General features: G+C 33.2%; 1 protein-coding gene across 8 annotated transcripts in view; it reads left to right on the forward strand.

Moving 5' to 3' along the window:
- Positions 1-24,150, forward strand: part of LOC106710700 (tensin) — a 91,315-nt gene that overhangs the window by 36,749 nt on the left and 30,416 nt on the right. For 5 of the 8 annotated variants that reach the window (XM_045679179.1, XM_045679187.1, XM_045679184.1 and 2 more), the window contains 2 exons: positions 5,437-5,502; positions 16,504-16,680. In XM_045679179.1, the coding sequence (XP_045535135.1) occupies positions 5,437-5,502; positions 16,504-16,680 (243 nt within the window). Of the gene's footprint in view, positions 1-5,436; positions 5,503-8,199; positions 8,635-16,503; positions 16,681-24,150 lie in introns of those variants that run through there. The other 3 variants (XM_045679191.1, XM_045679211.1, XM_045679207.1) reach the window with 2 other exon arrangements.

Below are 24,150 nucleotides of genomic sequence, written 5' to 3' on the forward strand. Positions count from 1 at the left end.
AATATGAACAAAGGATCAAATGGTCAGCCGCACAGAGAATGCGATAACGAACTCGATGGATTTATGGCCCCAACCCTTCTAATGGTCGGGGATGCACGTGCGCTGTGCAAAGACAATAGCGAAGATAATTTGTTTGTTTACAAAAAAAAGTATACGACAAAACGAGAAAGAATGAGGAAAAAGATAAAATAATTATGTTAGTGAAATAATGTTAAACTGTGTTATACTAAATTTAATATATGAAATGTCGCCACAAGTGACCTTTACAAAAAGACATCGATTTTTTAACGTATATCGAAAGTTTATTTTAAAATTAATCGAATGTCGTTGAAAATAATTAAAAACCATATTCTTACTAATTAACTATAACGATTTTGTAGGTGATAAGAAAGAGAGAAGACATCACCCGCGATTGGTTGTTTTCGTTATGTCGTGTAACTTATGCTCTTACACTGAGAGTAATTTAACTTGATTTAACATATAATAATAGATCGGACGATAGATCATTAGATGATAGAAGTTATCGAAAGCATCTCAGTTGTATGGTTTGATGTGTTGAGATGTATCACTGGATTGGTTATATAGTTTAATTATCAATGTTATAATAAGTTTCCTCTGATGTTAGAAGTTTTATTAATAAATTTATATTAATAAATAAAAAGTACGTAAAAAATGATAAGTCTGTTCGTGGGTCCTTAACTAAAATAAAATAAAAAAATATTACCAAATTATACATAAAATTAAATGTTCAGTTGGAGGAGTTGTATGAGCAAATGAATATCCGGATGCAAATAGTAACAGATAAATGTAAATACTGCATAAAAGTTTTGATTGTTTTCTTTTGAATATTATCACATGTCTTACTGTTTAATAGAAAATTTGTGTTGTCTAAATTTAGTTAGCTCTCTAATTTCGTGACGTCGGATTGTCGATAAAAAAATTGACTGAAAAAGTCAATTGTCCATCATTGTCAGTGTATTATATAAGTGTGTGTAACTAGTGCATGCTATGTCATTATTATGGTACAGGCATTAGTACATCGCTCCTATTGTCTAAATTATATTTTAGTATATTATATAACTAAACTATAGATAGGATTAGCGATCGCCCGAGATTTCGTAAGCGCAGTAAAAAAATAGCCTAAGTTCTATTGAAAGTCAAAAATTAACTTTAACTGTTAACTTTAACTTGCGTTAAATTTTCGTAAATTAAACGCTTTAACGATTAACGAAGTTAAATTTTTATTTAACGAATTAACGATTAACGAAGTTAACTTTTTGATTAACTGTGCCCACCTATGGATATACCTTACTATTATATTTGAATCTCTTTGGGTTCCATACAACAATTAAATTTAATTGTATAACGAGACCCGGAAGTCATTACAAATCTAATGTAGTTTTAATAGCATTGCAAGTATATAACAATTTGTATATATTAAAGAAAATAAGGTGGTTCTCACGCTCAATTTATTCTTCTTTCGATCTTTCATGAAATGAAAATATAAAGTTCCGGTTAATATTATCAATAAGGTTCATGTTTACAATGTTAAAAATACAATTTTATTATCTCACAACGGTTTTCAATCTTGAAAATTAAGAGTTTAGACAATTATTAGTTTGACATATGTTTCAAGATATTCTAAAAAAATGAAATAGAAATGTAAAATTAAATATGGATTTTACGATTACACATTTTGTTATATTATAGTCGGCCGTCCTTGCTATGTATATTTCGTTATATAACTGGTTGAATGGACTACAGAAGGTCGAAAAACATAAATTGGGTGTTATACTCTCTCGACGCCACAGGGAGTGGTCCGGTCTGAATGTCTACAGCATTGCGGTACGTGAGACCATCCCACTGATGTCTTTATATGCTCGCTACTGTGGTATTACGAGTTTCTCGAATAAAAAAAATACTCAAGCACGTAACCTATAGAGAAAAATTCTAAAATTCATCATTTATGTCCATATAAAATATACACCCTGAATTTCTCTAACCAAGACAATTACCTTTTCAACATAACCACCGCAGTGTACGTTTTTTAATTAAGTTGCTCTGCCACACTTTTCCATTCAACGTTATTTTTTTATATGTACCTAATTCAGAGTCACATCTAAAAAACATTTCAATGACAAGTCCTACGATATTCATATTAAATTATCGAATATGGTGACACGAAATGTTTTAAATTCCAGTGGTAAAACCAACAGTGGCAGTGCTATCGCTGATATGGCACGATTCACAGAAATTCCCTTCTCAAATTCGCCGAAATTAAAACGGTTCACGTCTTCCGAGAACAATATTTCATAACAAGATTAATAACATGCGCACTTCTTATTTTGATTAACTTCGATTAAAATTTAAAAATAAATTAATATAAGCAATTAATGGTGTAGTAGGTAATTTTTTTATTCCAAAGTTAATGCTTATTAAGCTAGGGAAAGAGATAAACTGAAAAGTAGTTTTATATATATTATTTCTTATTTAAGTTGTAACAAAAATAATAAGTGTCAGGATCAGTAATACCATTAGTTAGTGCTATTATATTAACTCTGTACAACTGGACGGAGTAAAAGAGCCTAAAACATTTAAGTTTTTAGTATATATGTAATTTCTTACTTAAGCAATAAAAAGTTTTTAATAACTGACTTGCCGGGGAACCATGACTGATTGTTAGAAATTGATTATCGTACGGAGTCCGAGATGTAAGCTTTCATCTTGCTTGCTGCGGTGAGATGGTAATTGTAGGAATTGTGAGTATCATACACTAATGACCTTAATGGACAAGACATTGTTCCGTTGTCTCGCAAAATGACTGCCATCAACTATCTACGTCTAGTTACAGTAATACGACATATTATTTTTAACAGCACATTTGTGGATATACTATCAAGACCATATAAATGTAGAAAGTTGTAAGATGTAGAACTTAAACTTATAAAAAATATGATTTTAATTTAAAATGCAGTATTTATATGACTGTTTCAACTTGAAAGTATTATTGCTTTGCAACTTAGGATATTTCTTTATTTTGTATTGTAATCAATCTATACATATTAATAAAATTGGAGTGTCTATATGTTATATCGAAAAAAATGTCACATTTCATACACATGAGTTATTTGCGTTTCTATTAACGAAAAACTGTCTGTCTGAAAGCCGCTTTCGTTCCCGGTAATCTTCGGAACGGCTGGACAGATTTTGACAGGACTTTGACTGGAAGGTAGCTGACGCACGCGAGTATGTTATACAGTACTTTTTGTTCAATTCTGCGCTGACGAAGTTGCTAACTACCTCTAGACTTTAATAAATAAATAGGTAATCTATACAACGTTCTGTACATTTTTTGTTTTATGATTTCAAATATATTTAAAATTTATATTTTACACTAACGAATAATATCTAACAAGCAAGCCAGGAAATGTAGAGAGACTTAACGAAGGCACTAGAAGTGGCGGGAAGTTTGCAACTTTGACCATTACCAGATAATTTATGGCGCTTTATCTGCCCTCCTCTATTACAATGCAAGCATGAGTTAGACTTAAAAGGACTTGTTAAACTATCAGATACTAATGTTGTAACTAGAATAATTATGGTATTTATTAAATTGCATTAACTTGTAATAAATAGGTAGATCAAATGAACTATACATAATTATTTGAGTTAGGCACTTTACTTTCGACGGCTATTCTTTATCATCATTTTTCAAGTTTATATTTTCACTAGCTGTCGCCCGCGACTCCCTCCGCGCGGAATAAAAAAAACTTTATAAATAGCCTATATGTTCTTCCAGACTATGTTCTACATCTATGCCAAATTTCATCAAGATCCGTTGAACCATTTTGGAGTTACCTTCAAGCAAACATCCATCCATCTATCCATCTAAACATTCGCATTTATAATATTAGTAATGATTAAAAGCGATGGTATTAATGTTAGATTAATCGGAAAAGCAGAAGTGAGTTTTGCTTTCTTTAACACTTGTGTCTCTATAAGGTGACATTTTCGTTCGACGAATCCATACGAATGTTGGGTGTACTTGTATTTAATGTGTATGTTTATTGATGGCTCTACTACTGCAATAAACATATCACTATGCGAAAAAATGTCGGTTACAAATGGAGTATAAGTTAAAATTGGGAACATACCAACAATTTATGTTTGTAAATACTTAAATAGTAATCTTAATGGTCATATAAAACTGACCGACCGTGACCAGCGTAATAATTAGGTGCCATCAACATTATATCCATCACAGTCTCGCATTTGTACCTACAATGCATTAAAAGCTTTACCTTTGTTCTTTTTCTTTGTTTATTCGGTGTTGGACAGATTTAATAAATGGTCTGACCGTTTGGAACAAATTGTGAGATGTTACGTTTAAGGAGACGAGGCATACGAATTGAGATTGATCCTACAATTCACACATTTATTAGAAACATCACGTCCCATTGTCATTCAGTTTTATTTGTTTTACCCGTGTGAACATACCTTTTTTCACGCTAAAAAGATTTATTAGATTGTTTAGTTTGTTACGTGCCAGTTGACACACAGAACTATTTTATCATCGACTTTGTACGACAGTAAAACTACGAGTATAATTCATTATCTTTAAACTATTTTTGTAGTACTCACATTCTTTACTTTTAGCGGTTTGTGATTCATCAAGATTGGTAAAATATGCTAGAAACTTTATATATATTTATGACATTTATGAGCAATAAAATAAAATATCCGAATTATTAAAAACCACGAAAGACAACACTCAGATCATTATGAGTGATTTTCGAAATTCGATTTCATTTAATTTTATTCCATGTTTTTTTTGATAAAATATTCCATTGTAAAACACCAGTTTCCCTGTACCCCGAAAAGTTATATACGAACAAAGATAAGTGGCAAAACATCGTAAAATTCGCCGTAAAGTTGTGTAGTGGCGATGCTTAGGTGCAAACAGGCTTATTACATGAACAATTTACTTTCACAAATTTTATTTGGACATGTTGCTGATTGGGTCGTTTGAGTTTACGGCGTGGCCAGACAATCCTTAAATTAGTACTGCATGTCAAGGTATACTTTGTTTGTCATATAAATACACAACTACTAATCTCTAATTATCTAGACAACGACAAATAATATTTTTTGCGCCCGATTTAACATGTTGAGAGACACGTAAAATCAGAGAAAAAAAAATGTATTTGAAGAAACTTTTTAACCGATGAAAACATATATTTTTTTTAATATTGATACACAATTATTTTTACAACTGGTTCGAAAACAAACATTACTATTGCAATTATTAGCACATGTCTTGCCCTGGTTGTGTTTTAAAGATGTAATAATCCAATTGGAAGAGGCTGGTCCAGTTGTCCCGACGTTGTCCGCAGGGAGATATCGACCTACTTACAGTACGAGGCATGTTTGTTTCAGATGTCGGATGCTATTGAGCTGTCAACCAACCCCATTACACAGCCGGTAGCACAGCTACCTAACACTGTAAGTAATTTGTCTCGAGACCAATTTAAAATCCTCAGAGAAATATTATCTTTTATCTATGAAAGCATTCCTTCGCGTTCGTAATTACATACACATTCAGTGAACCTCACGCCAATTGGAACATAGTCTGTACGTGCCTCTATTTTAATAAAGTAAGAACTTCCGATTTTGTGTATGCAATTTTAAAACTAACTACATGCAAGTATGATGTCTGCAAGTTAAATGTAAAACAGGAACGAAAAACATTTGCACATCAGAAATTAATAAAGTACGTCAGATTAAAATAAAAATAATTATTATATTTATGTTTAAACGTTCAGTAGTAATTAAATGATAATATTTTTATAATATTTATTCATGATTTAAAATATCAAACTCGAGTTCTAAGTTGCTGGGTTATGGTTTTTGTGAACTTTCTAATTTAATATACCAAATACTAGTTCGTAGCTTAGTCATGGCTAGTACACGTTTGCTGGTAAAATCAATATAAATTGTTTATCTTGCTATTAATTTTAGCGCAACAACAATCAAACTATTAATAGTACGTTACTTATCTGTGTGTCGTAATAACTAACCTGTAGATTTATCTATAGGGCATCGATTAACAGATACTCTTATAAATTATTGTGTTGAATTTGTATTTTAAAGCAATTTAAAGTATTTGATCGTATTTAAACTTTCACCTTTTTATTCCGACATAAACTATTTTTTATGCTTCATCATAGAGTTGAAGTTTTAACAAAAAAATAACAAAACTATGACAAATAACCACAAAACCCAAACGTTTTCATTTGATCAACACTTCGCGTAGGTGGCGTGTAAACTTTAATGATTCCTAAAATCCTGGCTGAGTTTGACTTGCTCTAGGGAAAGTAAACTCGCCGTAAGGATTCTAGTATGTGCTAAGCGGAACACAAACGGTGTCGGGTTCACACTAACACTGTGCCGCCACACACCACACACCACATACCAAACTCAATCCTATTTCCTGTTCATTATATAAACATTTAACAAAGGTTAAAATTACGTGTTCACTATTGTAATGTGATGTGATGATGGCAATACAGAATTAAATGCGACTTATCACATTAAATGCTTAAGTGTGATGTCATGGAAGAAGAACTCAAGAGTTGCACAATAGACGATTCTTACACGGCACCATGTTGTTAAGGAAAGGAATAATGCAATTGATACAGCAATTCTCAAAATCTAATAAATCTAGTAGATCGATTAGCTTTTGGCTATGGAACAAATTAATTCGGTCAGATAATTAGTAAAGTTATGTATAAACAAACTCAACTAACTGTCATGGTTGTTTTTAGAAAATTACTGTTTCTCATGATTTCTTTGGCCTCGCAGCCTTGTAACGCTCTGAATATTGATCTTTCACTCTGTTAACTTAACCCCTTACCGTGGGTTTCTGAGACCATGAAAGATGAATCTCCGTTTAAAACTTATATCTGTTTTTTCGAAGATAATGACAGGGTCAACCCTGTTCGATCGATATGTGTCGGGCGATATGTTTTATATACAGAGATTTTGATATCAGAAGCCCACGGTTATTGAAACAAATTGCTGACTCAACCCGCATTTTCAGAGTCTTCATCAATTATACTTTATTGCCCACATTTACGAAGGTCTGGCGAATGTCAACACACATTTGTACAAATGAAAACTATATTATGTTGCTGACCAATGCATTCTCTATAAAATGCTTTGCTTTTATGCAATTACGAGTACATTTTATCCTTAAATATAAAGATTTCAGAGGAACACTAAAATACTTTTAGTTTAATGTTTCAATAGTTACATTTTGGGAATGTAATGTAACATAGTCTTTTTTCGATTTTACATTATTTGTTTGATTTTACATTAAGTGATAAATATGTCTGTTTCTTTAATGCTGTTATTATAAATTAAATGTTTTGATCACGTTCGCACACAAATATCTTGATAAACAAACGTGCGTGTGGAATCTAGTTATATTAGTGTCGCCCGCTCCGCATTCTATTACATGTAATTGACATCTGTCAAACGCGTAGTCTCATGGCGGGCGTCCGGATTTAGAGCAATGTTTATGGCGACTACGGAAGCACTGCTCCCTTCACTGCTAATGCTTTTCTCGTAATACCTTATTGATGGCCGTAATAATTAAAACTTAGCTATTAGAAAATGTATTATACAAACAGATTAGAACATTAACCCCATATAAAATGCATGACTTTTGACTGGATAATGCTCTGTTATCGCGATTTTTTCACATGTCAATTTCAGGAATTTTAATATTATCTACGCAGTACCCGGAGTTTGTTTCGATTTTGATGGGTCTCGCAAACAGAGATCATTAGAGTATGTTAACGAAAGGCTCATTGTAGCGATGTCGAAATGGTTCTAATTGCTTATCGCCACCAATTCGCTGGTCGACGATAACTTATTTGAACTATTTATCAGGAAAGTTACAAATATTCCTAGAGTTCACGAATAAATGTGTCATAGTGGGGAATTTTATAAAATACATTATACAGCGGTGAGGTCTGTTCTTTTACAAAGGGATATAATGGATGTGGCGGTTTTGATTGATGTGCAATAATACTAAGGGGCGAGACGCTGGCGCGGGGAATGGCGTGGTGTGGTCATGTATCGTGGTGTGAAGGTGAGGTCTGCGGCGCTGGCGCGAGCGCGGCGTTTCGTGGCGCGGCAGACACCGGGCAGTGCGCGGCGGTCGCGCGATCCGACCGCACACCGCTATAGTCTGGGTAACCGTGTGCCCATACGCTACCGTGACATTATCGCTACTCTACCTCGCCAACGCACGTGCGCAACAATTCGATAACTCTGATATCTCCGCACCCGCTATTTCTAAATCATCTCAACTAATCGATGCCAATTGCTCATTAACTATTCTCTTTGAAGTTATCAAAGAAAATTTGTTGATGTGTAGAGACGCGGTGTTTCATATCTAAGTTTATACAGTTCCGCGTCGTGAGTTGTAATGATTGTGCTCCGTGTAACAACGAAAGGTGACATTTGCTCAGGAAAATGATCAAGCTATTCAAGAGGAGGCTGTCTTTCAGTGGAGAAAAACAGAAGCAAACTTCCTCTAACTCTGCGGCAGACGCTTTTGAGCAAGAGGTAGAGACTCCTGAAAATATAAGTTGTTCAAAAAGTTGGTTTTTAGGCAAACAGTCATGAAAACATTTTTATGTTCTTTAATAAATAGGTACTTGCTTTATATTTATGTTTATAGAAATATCTTTGTATAAAATGCACAAATATAAAACTAAGCATAAGGTATTTTTTTACAAAACAATGAAAGTAAACAAGACGAGAGTCAACGAATTCAATTAAGGTCATTGTTGTTATTATTACCACAATTTTCCGACATTTTGTAAAGGCAAGCATCCTTCCAATTATCATTTTCTTTGCGTCATCTACATTGGCAACACATCCTCAAAACTAACAGATAGTTATTTACATATTACGCACAAATGAGTTTCAACTGTAAATTATTTCTCTACTGATAGTAAACAATTTGCCTTTTAAACTTAGCTTTTCCAAGTTTATATCTGGAATGAAATAGTTAACCTAGTTGTTTAAGTTTTTACGAAAATCATGAAAAAAGTTTTAACCTGACCTTGATTAAAAATAAAAAGACAGTAAAACTTTTCTTTAAATAATGACTTCCTTTTCATTATGAATTAATTAGAAACAAATTATAAGCTCTTAAATTATAGGTAACTCTACAGTTATGTATCTGTTATTCCATTTGTTTTTGATTTAATATTTCTATGCCTTCGCAATGTTTAACAGGGACTTAACAATCAGTATTATAACGAGTTAATGTTCTCGGCTCGCAGTAATCGCGCCGAATAAATTGTAAGGCAAGGTTATCTTATCAGTGCAGGAGGCCGCGCTCCTGCGCGCGTTAGCTACATGCAAATTAACATCGCAAAGAATATAAAATCATATACAATATAAAATTCATCTAAACTTTTTACTCAGTAATTTAGTTTAATTAATCTTACATGACAAACTTATCTAGACTTGATCTGCTAAAAATCTATTCAAAAAAATTTAGGGTTTTAAAAATATCAAGTGTCCTCATTTATCTTGCTTTCCTCTCCCTGTATGAGGTTAGGTTACAATTTACATGAACAAAAAAATAAACCAACTTTAGTCCTTGAATCCAGGCATGTCGTAAGACTGGAAGATTTGACGTAATCGCCATGCTTGGCAACCCATTGACCTTCGAATAACAAACTATCAAGCATCTGCCACTACAACGGATATAAATATACAGCCTAGGAAAATATTTATCCAGTAGTAACTTATAAGTTATTCGTTAAATATTATTTATTAACTTAAGCATTTTTTGTAAACGTTACATGTCTGTTAATATTTTAAGTATTGATAGCAGTTACTATTTTAACTTGGAAAAACCTAATGTGTTTCTGGTTTTTATTATTTCTATCTTGTATATTTAGTGTAATGGCATATGACCTCGCTAAAGCTCATTAAAATTTTCGCTTCGCTGACTCTTAAATATCACTTCCAAACATTATTAGCAGTAACAATTATTATTATTTTTGTAAAATGAAATTAAAATTTTGTTATAATCATTTGTTGTACGAATCATACGATATAATATTAATTTCATACTAAAATACACGAAATCTTACATCTAGATTGCAAGTTATGTTTTAAGTACACTTCAGTTGCTGATTATTTATTGCAATAACAAAATAACAATCACTATGACAAGTAAACCGCAGTAACAAAGCCACAAACTTGACCTCGTATAGTCGAGTCTATAATGTAAAGAATAGCAAATTACGAAGGACAGTCGTGTCGGGGTGTGTTATAACATTTTGTGGCATTTAGATGCAGACACATTTTTACATGCATATATTCTCAAGGTAGTAGTGATTATGTCTATTTGTTTTTTGGTTATCATTTTGAACATTGTATCTATGGAAAATGAATACCTACATACCTGTTTCAAAAAGCTTACTGATTTATGACGCGACTCTGCTCTACATCTATGCCAAATTTCATCGAGATCCGTTGAGCCGTTCTGGAGATACTTTCTAACAAACATTCATCCATCCATTCATCCATCTAAACTTTGGCATTTATAAGTAAGAAGTAAAATTCGCGATTATTTTGCACTAGCTCTAGAAGGTATTGCAACGATACACTTATCGTTGTTGTTGGTTTGTAGGTGAACTATGGTCAATTTTAATAAAGTGTGAAAGTCCATTAAGATAAGATGGTAGCCCATTGGAATTTATTTACTGGAGTGATAAGCATGTAGGAGGCAAGAGTGGACTATCTCAGGGTAGGATCGCGTCGCTACGCACTGGCCTCTGTCCTTGGCCCCTATTTGTATTGATTTTGCGATCTATTCACCTTATGAACATAAATAACATTATTTACTGCTTTAACCGATAACACTTCTCGTATTTACGTATTCAGCGTCTATTTAAACTGCGTGTCATTAAAATTTTGCTGATATTTTATGTAAGTAAACATTTCAAATGTTAACATAACCTTAAAATACCATTATAACTACTTAAAGAGTTTTTACGTCACCAGAAGTTGCTAATTACGACATCGTTTTAGAACATTACAATGAAAACTGAAATATAAAAAATACAAATCGAAAATTATTTCATAAATGTCATTTTAAAATCGCAAAAATCGCGATTAAACAAAATTTAATTAAAAACAAAATATCTTTAGCCCTTATTTCACCTGTTCACAGGATTTCATTTTAAATGTGCCAGTAAAAATTCATCTCTTATACTACTGTACTTAACAATAACAAAGTCTTAATATTTAATTTAAAAATTTATTACTAAAAATAATTATTAGAATGGGTTCAATAATTTTAAATTACAAAACGAAATAGCAATAACAAAGATTAAATAAGAACATGCTAAGCTACGCTAAGCTTCATCAAAGGTATTGAGGCGGCTAAAGTTATTTTTAGCCGACTTCAAAAAGAAGGAGGTTATCAATTCGACTGTATTTTTTTTTTTTTTTTTTTTTTTTATGTGTGTTACCGCGAAACTCCGCCCCTGGTGGTCCGATTTTGATGAAAAATATTTTAATCGAAAGGAAGTGCTTGCAGGTGGGTCCCATTTTTTTGTTTTTTTTTTTAAATAACTAGAAGACTAGTAGATTTTGAATATAGCTTCAAAATTTGTTGCGGAAATTAGGGACATTTTTGCTTTCAGCGCTTACGTAGGCTAAACTATAGGACCTACATAAAAATGATGTATGGCGAATTGTAGCTCTTTAAATGTGCTAAATAAAAGTCAGCGATAGCATATATCTATCTTTTATAGTTTTCTCACAATAACCATTTTTTTCTTCAGAAACATCAATTAAATTCATGCCCTATTTCCGACGCTATTATTCGAGTTCAGTATTAACCCTTATGTAAATAAACATGTTCATTATCAAGAGAATTTAATCTAGATTATATTTGCAATTGAAACTATATAATTCTGTCTAATAGTTTAGGAGATATCGTAAGAATAAAATTACGCGGAAACGAAAAATGCTACACGAAAACCACAATTTTGCTTTCTGGGCTTACGTAGGTCAAACTATATGACTTACATAAAAATGATGTATGGAGTAATTATAGATCCTTAAATTTGCTAAATAACAGTCTTCGGTGGCATATATCTATCATCTATGGATGTCTCACAAAAACCATGTTATTGTGAACAAACTTCGATTAAAATGCACACGAAAAACAGCGTCGTAAGCTTACGGCGCTATTATATTATATTCGATATGAATCCTTATCCAAATAAATATGTTTGATGGCTAGAGTATTAAATGCAGATTACATTAGCCTTTAAACTATGTAATTCTGATCAATAGTTTGGGAGATATTAAATAATTAAAAACTACGCGCATTCGAAAAATGCTAGTGCGGCGCGCGGCTGGACAAAATTAAAGGCACGCTACGATGTATTAGTTCGTTAATTTTCAATTTGTATACCGATTTTGATAATTATTTCATTGTTTAAGGGATAAGTGGTTATCTGCTGCATTCTAAATTAGTTTTTGAATTGAAGTACACACATATAAAATAGGAAAGTCCTTTTCTTTATTTGTCTTATTTATGTCTTTATATGTATTAAGGAAATTTGTAATTGAACTTCAAATTCACTAAAAATTGTGAAATAAAACAAAAATTTTAAGAAAAAAAAATAGCCGACTTCAAAAAAAAACAATCTCAAACAAAATGCACTCAAAAGTAACCTAAAAAAACCAATTTCAAACAAAATGCACTCAAAAGTAACCTAAAAAAACCAATTTCAAACAAAATGCACTCAAAAGTAACATAAAAAAAATTTCAAACAAAATGCACTAAAAAGAAACAAAATAATGTCATGAAAACTTTCTAAACTCTAGTAGTTAGAAGTAGGGGCTCAGTTATCCGCAACTCCACGACAAGCGCGTATTTTGCGTGTCTCTAAACTCTAAAGAAAGTTCTCTTCTTTCTTGTAACATGTCTATATTGTATAATTATTGTTATTTTGGAGTCGGTTTCGGCCTTAGTAGAGACATAAACGTAAGTATGTCTAATACATCTCAAATATAAAATGTCACCTATTTACTTCGGCCGACACCGACTGCGAAATAACAATAATTATACAATATAGACATGTTACAAGAAAGAAGAGAACTTTCTTTAGAGTTTAGAGACACGCAAAATACGCGCTTGTCGTGGAGTTGCGGATAACTGAGCCCCTACTTCTAACTACTAGAGTTTAGAAAGTTTTCATGACATTATTTTGTTTCTTTTTAGTGCATTTTGTTTGAAATTTTTTTTATGTTACTTTTGAGTGCATTTTGTTTGAAATTGGTTTTTTTAGGTTACTTTTGAGTGCATTTTGTTTGAAATTGGTTTTTTTAGGTTACTTTTACATTGTGAAGTTTACCCGCACGACAGTAACAGGTATGTAATTAGAATTCTTGCTCTCACCAACACTTACGATTTCTCCGCGACAGACACCAAACAAACATAAGCGCATTCCAACTGACAATATCCAAATAAATATTTAGATGTACTCGTATTTGTTACGGTAACGTAAGCACCGAATAGTTTATGGCGAGTTAATATATCATAATAATACCCTTGATAACACTATCATATCGTTCTAATTTAATAATTATACAATACAGAATTTTCTAATACTTAAAGTGGTTATTACAATAAACTTCGTAAAATAAAGTCCAGAAATATATTGTTAAACAGTTAAAAACTATTACTACTCAAACGAAACAATTATACTGAGGCAAATGTAGCCAGCTCCGATTATTAAGAGACAAACTATCTGTATCTGAGAGCTTTTCAGTTGGTCACTTTGTATTAACATCAATAACATAATATGCTGATAAGAAATTAATATCGGAATTTGTTAACATACTACATTCAATTTATAATATGTATGCATTATTGACAGACTTCTTACTTTATCTTATCAGATTCAAGTCTGTCTAAATTTGGTGCAGATTTTGCTGTCTCGTGTTTAAAATTATTCTGTATAACAAAGTATTACAGTGTAATAAATGTCCTAAGGTACCATGACGTAAGTCGGTCAGGTCATCTTTAAGCATACTCACTAAGGAAATGCACGTGGAAAGTAGAAACGGAACGTTTGGAGCATACGCAGCCCACGCGCTGATCGACAATGTAATCACGTCCGTTTACGATGCAACTACACGTGGGATGTTTATTATCCCATATACCTGGTGGTTAATTCTCGGCGCTATTTTTATGTACCGCAGAACAGATATTTCGTAATAATTTACACATCACAGCAGTATAATGTTAAGTTTTTACAAATAAACTTTCTCTGTGATGTTCTTTGTTACGGTATTTGCTACTGGTTTTTTTTTAAATAATAACAGTTCCTTCTGACGGATTTCAACACCGGGTTTGATCTAATGAATATGCTGTTAAAGCTATAGTAAGTCGGTAACAAGATGATTGCAACCAGATCTTTAAAATCTGTAAGAAAATAAGAATGCAGAAATAAGCTTTAATTTTCCTATCAATTGCCTTATTTAATTCACTCACTTGATTTTGTATAAACATAACATTGTATGATATAGACCCGTACTCACCACAATTTGACTTGCATCAATAAATTATAAAAGTGACTGCGTTGAAAGCAGATATTCGATCTCGCAGTCTGGTACGTGAGACAAAGAAAAAATGTTATGGAATGAAACGTGGCCCCTATATGTGGCGGAATAATTAAAATGACAATTTTGTAAGACGAGCTCCATCGTTTATGGTGGAATATGTGCTTGACGTAATTTCGCTAAGTGCTTCTGATAAGAATTACTTATATTATAATTATGATGTAATTAATTTGAAAACTTTTGAAATTACATAATATGATGTGGGTGGTATTTTTGTTTTCTTCGCTTTATAGAAGTAAATAAGAATCGGTACATAAGCTCGGGATTTAGAAAATGATCGATGATTATTTAGTTTGGGAATGTAATGCATCGTGTTGAGGTAACGTCATTTGGCAACACCCAGAGGTGACGACGATTGACGTCGGAATTGACTGAGGATTACATCACACAAAGTCACAATCACAATGCAATTATAATATTTCATCTTATTTAAAATAATGGTTTAATTACAAATATCTATTACTTAATATCGAATAAATAATATATTAATAATTATGATATGATCTGAAGTACTTGCATTTCACAAGATAACGATAAGTTTGGTGGATAAATTGAGTTTTGGGTCTGAAGTTTTCTTTTTATTAGTATCCTAGTATGCAATAGTATACAATAGTCCTAATATGAAAAAGTCTCAGCCACCATGACTGCAACTATTACATACTCTACCTAAGACATTCAATTTGCACGCAGTCATCAAGTGAAGAACGTATCATTTATCAACAATACACTACCATTATAATGATTTATATAATAGTGTTTTGTTTTTGTTGACAATAAAACAATTATAATAAGTATAATAGTATTTTGTTCCCAATGAGTGTACAGTTCCGTAAATGCACATTAACACAAGGAAACCTTTTAAGAAAGACAACGGGTGTACATTGCTGTCGTAAACAAGATAAGGATCAAATGACTTAAGCAAGCTACTTGGAGCACGTATCTGCCATCTGGCGAGCCAAGTAGGTCACTTAATAGGAAGATAGCTTGCAGGCAAAATGCGAAGTGCGACAAGCATATTGCGGATGTGGCGCTAAACCGAGGGTGCCAGCAACTGTGCCATTAGGTTACCTAGCCGTGACTAACGCCATTTTAGATTACCTATACCCCGATTTCCTGTGCTGTTTGTATTACAAAGATGTTAAACGAAGGTTCGAACGTGAGACGAATGTAAAGGACTATTGATCTACGGCGTCAGTCATTAGCAATTGATTTCTAGCTATGATAGTCGTGCTTGTAACATTACGTGTATAAACTTATGCCGAGCTAAATATTAACCAACATGGTCACTATTAAAACCCGGATTTGAAAGCTTTGTTAACCATTTTATATTATCAATGTTCACATTGTAGTTATATGCAAATGTACCCGTTATTGAATTTGCGCTAATTTTGCACAATTTCAATTTGATACGCTCAAGTGTTGCACTTGTCTTATGAAAATTAAACGTTTACTTGTCTATGTTGATAAATATTGTTTTAGTTGTAACCTATTTATGATCTTGGCGTGTACGAAATGTATTCGTTCGGGGAAGTAGCGTTTACGTAAATACCGCTTTCATGAAGTAGCTTCTACTATGTTTCATGTAACAATTGCATTTAATTCATATGTAGTTTATGGTTATTTAACTCTATATTTTGATCCACGAGTTTATGTTTATGTTGTGCCTATACGGTATTCCTTTAAATATAGTTTTATAAACTTTAAAAAACTTGTCTTATTACCATTCAAGAGATTTTTTGAAAATACTTATGCTTAGTTTAATTACAGGACAAAGCACGTTTTTCGGATACGAGCTGGCAAATTCATCGATCATGGTCTCGCAACGGGAACCCGCTTCCGCTGTCGCCTCCGCCAAACCGCGCTGCGGCGGGCGCGGGCGCGTCCGCCTCCAGTGCGACCCCACCCTCTCGCAACGATGAGAATGGCATCTATGACACCATCACTGTGAGTACAATCATCACTGTATGCACAAACTACGCCTTACTTGTGTCTTAATGTAAACAATTTATTTTATATGGTGACGTATAATTATTATCAGTGTGGCAAGCCGTGTGTTTCTGTGACTAAAATATCCCTTTAAAACATATTGCTATCATTCTTGTCAAAGATAATGGCACAGAAGACTATGCTTTATATGTACATTTTGGTCTCAGAATCCAACGGTAAGTATTTAAAATGCTAAATACTACTGAAGCTGTAAGATATATATTGTATTCACTCAATAACAACATATCTAATATTGACGACCAAGTAACTGATATTAAAATGATGTCCAAGATCTTTAAATTGCAACTTAGGTACGATTTTAGTCGTATAGGTAGACATCTATAGATATGCCAGACATGCCACCTAATAGACATGCCAGAGTTGTTTTGAAATCAATCTTTGACATAATAAAGTACGTTTTAATCTTACTAAACTTGATAGTAATGATACACACTTGTTTTATCCTTGAGTCAAAGAGTAAGTTAAAATTGTTTACAAATTAATTCAGCTAAATAGCTTTAAATAACCTTTAAATATATTAAATAATATTAAGGGAATTGGCCTTTAAATTTTTGATTAGCATTAGACATTATGGTAATCTATGACAAATCTAAACAAGATAAAAATTTAAATATTAAGGTCGTATAAAAAGTATAACCTTCATTTTTCTCATATGTTTGAAGTAGCCGAGAGACTTAACAAGAGGTTAGAAGTTAATATACAATTAATAGAAAATTAAGTAATAAAAACTCGATGATTTGAAAGCGGGCGGTATTTAATTAAAGCAATTTAACATAGAATCATTTTGGATGACTGTATCGTTAAAAAGTAATCTTGATTTTAGATAAGAAAACATTGAACTTAGTTCGTCGTGGTTTGGTTTCCAATAGTAAATGATTTCTTTTAACACAACCAAAAAACTATACAAATTATAATTGATAAATTACAAGTCGATATTATTAAGCCGTCGTTGATAAAAGTAGGGTTATCTTTCAAATTAAATCATCTACAGTTAAGATCATTTCTTAAATTGGATGAAAACGATCAAATATCATAAGGTGTTCAAAGATTCTCTCTTTGTGAGATGCTTTGAAGAATCTCCTGGTTTTTGATGCAACTAATCGTGTTTCTAAAACAGATATTATATTTACTTCGGACGAAAAGTAATTATGTATTTAAAAAATGTAATTCGTTCGTATGAATGGAATCTTGTAGCATTACAACTGAGTATAATAATAAGCAATAACACCGACTGGTAAAAAATATGAGACCTAAATTAATCTAAATAATAGACATCGTTTGTAGAACATGAAATGGCATCAAATAAAAATTTCAAGAAAGTTAATATGCAACTCGTTAATTCTAACACCGTGAAAGTATTTACTTTGATGGTGTTACAGTCATTAACTGGTCGCTGTGATGGACGCGATAATAACGCGAGTGTGGTCCGGGAAATTAAATTGAATAAGAAAGCCGGCGCAGATAGGGCTGCCAAAATTTAATAAACGTAGACCCCATATAAGTGTCCGAAAGGAAAAACTGTGGCCAATCTTATTAGACGACGAAAAATATAAAATATCTGCATGACTGTTTTACACTATTCACTCTAAATTGAAAACATCGATTTCAAATCCAATATGAATATGCGCCATGACGCAATGCAAACTCGGAGAATGACGGTGGTTCCCTTTTCTTATATCGGGGGAAATCTTCGAAGGATCCCCTGCCTTTTTGAGAAAGACAGAGTTATCTGAGATTTTTACTTACTAAAATCCCTCTATGTCCCTGGAATTCCAAATGAACGCATCGAGACTGGAAGTATCAGCCCTAGCCACAGAGTTTGCGGGCCCCTGGGCGACCGCCGCGTCGTACCGCAGACACGTGACGTAAACATTGACCCTTGCTCGTTCTGTATACCTATAGATTTGCATTAACATGTCGTAAATCATTGCCCATCGCTCCCAAGTCCCCGCAGCGCCGCTGCCGCGACTAATCTTATATCATACTTCAAGGTTTATGTTGTTTCGCTATAACTTGTGTTAGACGGCACCTTTGCCGCACGTTCTTCCACGAACTTCCTTGTCTTAAAATATTCAACCTTTTATGAATCTCTTAGTGGAAAAAGATTTTAAACGTCCGATATTAATAGTTTTACTATTAATAAATAATAATTTACATTTAACATTACAACAGAATTGGGCGTAGTTTTTTGATCCATTCAGCCTCGTAACGCCCACTGCTGGGCATAGGCCACCCCAAAGATCGCCACAATGATCGGTTCTGTGCAACCCGCATCCAGGATACTCCCGCAACCATGACCAGATCATCGGTCCATCTTGCGGGAGGCCTACCCACGCTGCGTCGACCTGTACGTGGCCGCCAATCCAGAACTTTGCTGCCCTATCGGCCGTCCGTTTTGCGGGCAATATGGCCGGCCCATCGCCACTTAAGGTTACAATTCTTTCTTTCTCTTCTTAAGGGGCAATGTCGGTTACTTTGGTTCTGCTGCGGATCACATAATTTCTGATGCGATCACGCAGAGAGATTCCGAGCATTGCCCTTTCTGTGACTTTGAGCCGCTTAATGTTGCCCGCAGTTTTTTGTAGTACGTATATTATAAATATTTAACTTTTAAATAACAAACAATAGCTAACACATAGAGATATAATAGAGGTAAAACAAAGAATCATTCAATCAATACAAGTTTTATGTAAATTGGCAGAAACATTTTTTATTTACGTTAATACTTTATTTGAATAGCGTATACTTCACCAAAGTAAATATGCAAGAATGCCAGAACGCATTCTCTACCAGCTTACAGATGTATAATTTTAAGTCGAACAGCGGTTTTACATATTTCCACGAAGTTTAAAAAAATCCAAAACCCTTTTGCTCATTTTTAAAAACTAAAGGATAAGTTAAAAAACAAGACATTTCTGTTAATAATGCCATTACCAAATCTTCATGATAAAATATTATTCATGCGTTTAATTTCAAAACTAGTAGTTACAACAGACCTAGTGCGCCTGTAGCCAGCGAGACAATAATTTGTTTTGTCAGCCATTGCCGCCCACGCCACGCGTCGCAAACAATGTCTGAATGCAATTTTCGCTCAGCGGTAGATACTCTAATCACAGCATTAGCTAATGCTGCAAACGCGCAACTCTCCTACTATATATTCCTACTAATTGGCAATACAATACTAAAACAGCAATGTCCATTACTCTCGATAAACAGCGCATTTCTAATTAATAGTTCTTAGACTTGACTGGAAAGGAATTATTTCCTTAAGTTTAGAATTAAATTTTTATATCAAAAATACGGGTACAGAATTATATTCTAAATCTAGATAATCACCGTGAGTTAGATTACCTAACATCATCTGGATAATTCTTTGCTTTTGTTTTCATAGTCTGTATATTGTCTTAGTTACACTATCAGTGGCCAAATTCCCTTCCCAGATGGCCCTTTCCATTGATTTTAATTTAAAATTGCTTTCTGCACAATATACGTCTATAGTTCAGTTCATAATGGAAGTACAATGAATAGACTGAAAGTCATTAGAGCCATTTCCGAACTGACTGCGCCGAATCCGACCCTCGTACAATTTTATTGAGGTAATTGTGTCTGTGAGTGACTGTCGATTTCATTTCCGACCTCTACGAGCTCGCATTGCCGTTTTGTACATCGGACACTAATGTACGTACTTAAATTATATTCATGCTTCGTGAAACCAGGAGGACACTTTCAGTTTTAACTGCACAGTCGGATTGTTCAGAAAAAAAAGTAAGTGTGTAGGAAAACTTTACGACTAGAATACAGCTATGATTAATTTTATCTTTTTAAAAAGATTCAATCGAAAAAGGTTTTCAACCTAAAAGTAAACAATGTAGTCAATTTATTAGTTTTCGAAGCTTCAAAATTAAATCTTGAAGAAAATCGCGCGAGCTTCATGAATAAAAGATTCGTTCAGAGAAAGGGATATACGCAGATGAGAGGTCGTATTTTAGCTCTGGAAGCTAAGAATGAATAAATTAGGAACCGGAGTAGCGGCAGGTAGATATTGCGTCCAAATAAGAAATTCAAATACGGAACGCATTATTACGCGCCATTCTTTTATTGTCTTTTTTTGTACGTTTGAGCATTTTCAATTAAAAATTATTCAATGTAGCGTTCTTTATTGAGATAGGATAAATCATTTTATGGTAATTAAAAAGTATTTGAACAATAAAAAATAACTGAACTCACAGCTTTATTTATGAGAGGTAGACAGACGGATTCCTGTTTGGAATTGTAAAAACTTTTTGATTTTATATTACCTGTCTAGACTTAACATTTTAATTGTTTCTAATTATATGTAATCATTTGTATACGTAAGATTATATGAAATTGAATTGCTGGCATTATCCGGCTCAGTGCACAATCTGGCAAATTACATAACGTAAAATATTTATATATTCTAGAGAATTACTGCTAGTGCGAACTCTTTGGAATTTTAATACTTTCAAGGTTTGCCCGGCACCGGCGCATTCGAGGCATCTTGAATTTTTATTTAGAGGGTATGATCTCATAAACAATTACGTATCAGTATATACAAACATTACTTATGCTACTTATATACCTGTTTTGGGTACAATTTTTTTAAATCAGAAATATGATATAGAAGTACATACGCACAGTTATGTGTTTAATTTTATACTTCAAAATATTATTGATATGCCGGATTTTGAGATCTAGTGATCTTTTGATACAGGTCGAACATAATTACGCGTCCTTGATTTTAAAAATAATTTTTATTTGATTCATATATCAAGAACATTTATTAACTTCCTTATGATCACTCGCTTTGCAACTTCGAAGTATCGTGAAAATAATTTTAACATGAATCATGCTTGAATGCGCTTCAGATCAAAACAAAGATATTCGTGTTTTTGTATTTCAATTCGTGTGATAAATCTGTACATAACATATTACTTTTGTTTTTTTTTTTTTGTGAAGGGAGGAAAACATTTTTTCGTATATGTGACAAATGCGTATATCTCACCTCACACACATGATATACCTATCTATTATAATCATATTTGATTGTACCCGATATACCAATGCAATACTTACTTCATTAACGCTTATGTTATAAAAGGTGTGTTTTTTAATCCGGATCTTTGACGCGGCCACCCGTAGCTATCGAGATTATAATCGGGACTCAGGTGTCAGTGGTCGATGCTTCGTTACTCGCGACGTCGTAAATAAGATTCGACTTGTAAACAATAGGCTCCCCTTAGTGATCGTTTGATAACACATGACACTCATCCGACATACACCCACTAAACATTTTAGACCCGCCCGGACGATTGAAATGTCATGTCTTAATGTAACTGCAACTGGACACTGTGTTGTAAGTAAAGAGTACATGTGTGCCCAACTTATTTAGGAAGACGTGATGTGGGTTTCCTTAATAACAATTTATAAGATATGCTCTTTGTGAGGTAAACTCCAAGACACTGTTACTTTCAAGTGACTGGTTGAAACAAATGGCGCTTAATGGAATTGATAACAGAGGTTGGCGAAGTGATTTATAGAATTGGTTGGATCTAAGATTGTAATGCGATCGTAATTCCTACAATTAAGCCTGCATTATGTCCATATCATCATAATATTATGTTAGAAGAACTAAAACCAGACTGGCACGGACATATTTATTTCGAAGAATTGTTCAGTAAATGTTATCTGTGTACATATTTATATAAACATTAGTGTACGGAGGTGTTGCCAGACGTTACGCTGCTCGTGTAATCATTTGAATTTGCTTTCCACTTTCCAAAACACTTCCTAAATGCGACTTGCATCTATGTTTACTAATTCTAAGTAATTGTTTCCTATTTCATGTATGTGACTGGTTCTGCTAGTGAAAATGAATTGTAATATGTATTACTAACTGTAGCTCGCGACTTCGTCCGCGCGGAATTATAAAAAAAGGTAATATGGCCTATGTGTTCTTCCAGATTATGTTCTATATCTGTGCCAAATTTCATCAAGATCCTTTGAGGCGTTCAGGAGATACCTTCAAACAAACAAACATCCATCCATCCAAACATTCGTATTTATAACATTAGTTAGATTTACACAAATACAAAATTATACACAAAAGTATAAACGTCGTAACACAGAACACAGTAGGCGCAAATGAGTCAGACTGTGATCTGCTACTGTAGATATTCAAGATGAAGATACTTCTTCAGATTTCGAGGCAGATCTTAAAACCATTCATCTAACGACTGTCAAAATAAAATCAAATTTAAATCCACTTTTCGATGTTTAACTAAACCACTACATACCTACTTATTTTCCGTAGCATTACAAATTACGTGGGACTGTCGAATTTAAAACTTAGACTGCCTTTATTAACTGACCATGAAAAGTCAATTATGTCATATTAACTTATCTTTACGCTGCTATAGAAATATTTTACATAACAATAATCCGTGTACTTATTTTAACTAAGACAGCGATGATACAGCGATAAGAACTTGTTCTAAGCGTGTAGTTGCACATTAGGAAGAGTGAAAGCTTTTACACCGGCTCCGTGACACCTCGTCCCAAATCGCGACAGCTCGAATACTTGTCACTGATGGGTATGTGAGACCTCTTAACTTACTACGTGGGACTTCATCTCTTAACAGTATTCTCGTTAAAACTCGAGTATTTAACTATCTTTTGACTTATACAAACGCTGTATGTGTTAGACTAAGTAATGTAAAGATTTTGAACGATTCGTTTTAAGTTATCTTATACAGTTTGATTTTATAAAGAGAGTTGTTAAATTGATTTGGTTACGTATTTCAATTGTATTGCTAACTTGAGGTAGTGCCAGCTCCACCTTCATTTTAACCATGTCAAAGGTTTGTCACCATATTAATCTCTAAAGTAGTTTCTAACAGTAATTTGTAACAGGTCCCAAATGTAGGTTGGTTAATTTTTTGTATCCATAGCATGGTAAGAGATCGCTATGAGTACGTTGATTACACAATAAACATGTCATTTGCGTTTCCGCGGCGACTTGTAAAGGTGTAGTGCGGCGATGTAGTGGCGCGCGTTTACTACGGAAGCATGGCTACTACGTAGCCTACTTAATTTAAACGATTCCATTCATTTATTTTAGAGGGTATGATCTCATAAACAATTACGTATCAGTATATACAAACATTACTTATGCTACTTATATACCTGTTTTGGGTACAATTTTTTTAAATCAGAAATATGATATAGAAGTACATACGCACAGTTATGTGTTTAATTTTATACTTCAAAATATTATTGATATGCCGGATTTTGAGATCTAGTGATCTTTTGATACAGGTCGAACATAATTACGCGTCCTTGATTTTAAAAATAATTTTTATTTGATTCATATATCAAGAACATTTATTA

Source organism: Papilio machaon, chromosome 1 (genome assembly GCF_912999745.1).
Source record: "Papilio machaon chromosome 1, ilPapMach1.1, whole genome shotgun sequence".
Taxonomy (NCBI): Eukaryota; Metazoa; Arthropoda; class Insecta; order Lepidoptera; family Papilionidae; genus Papilio; species Papilio machaon.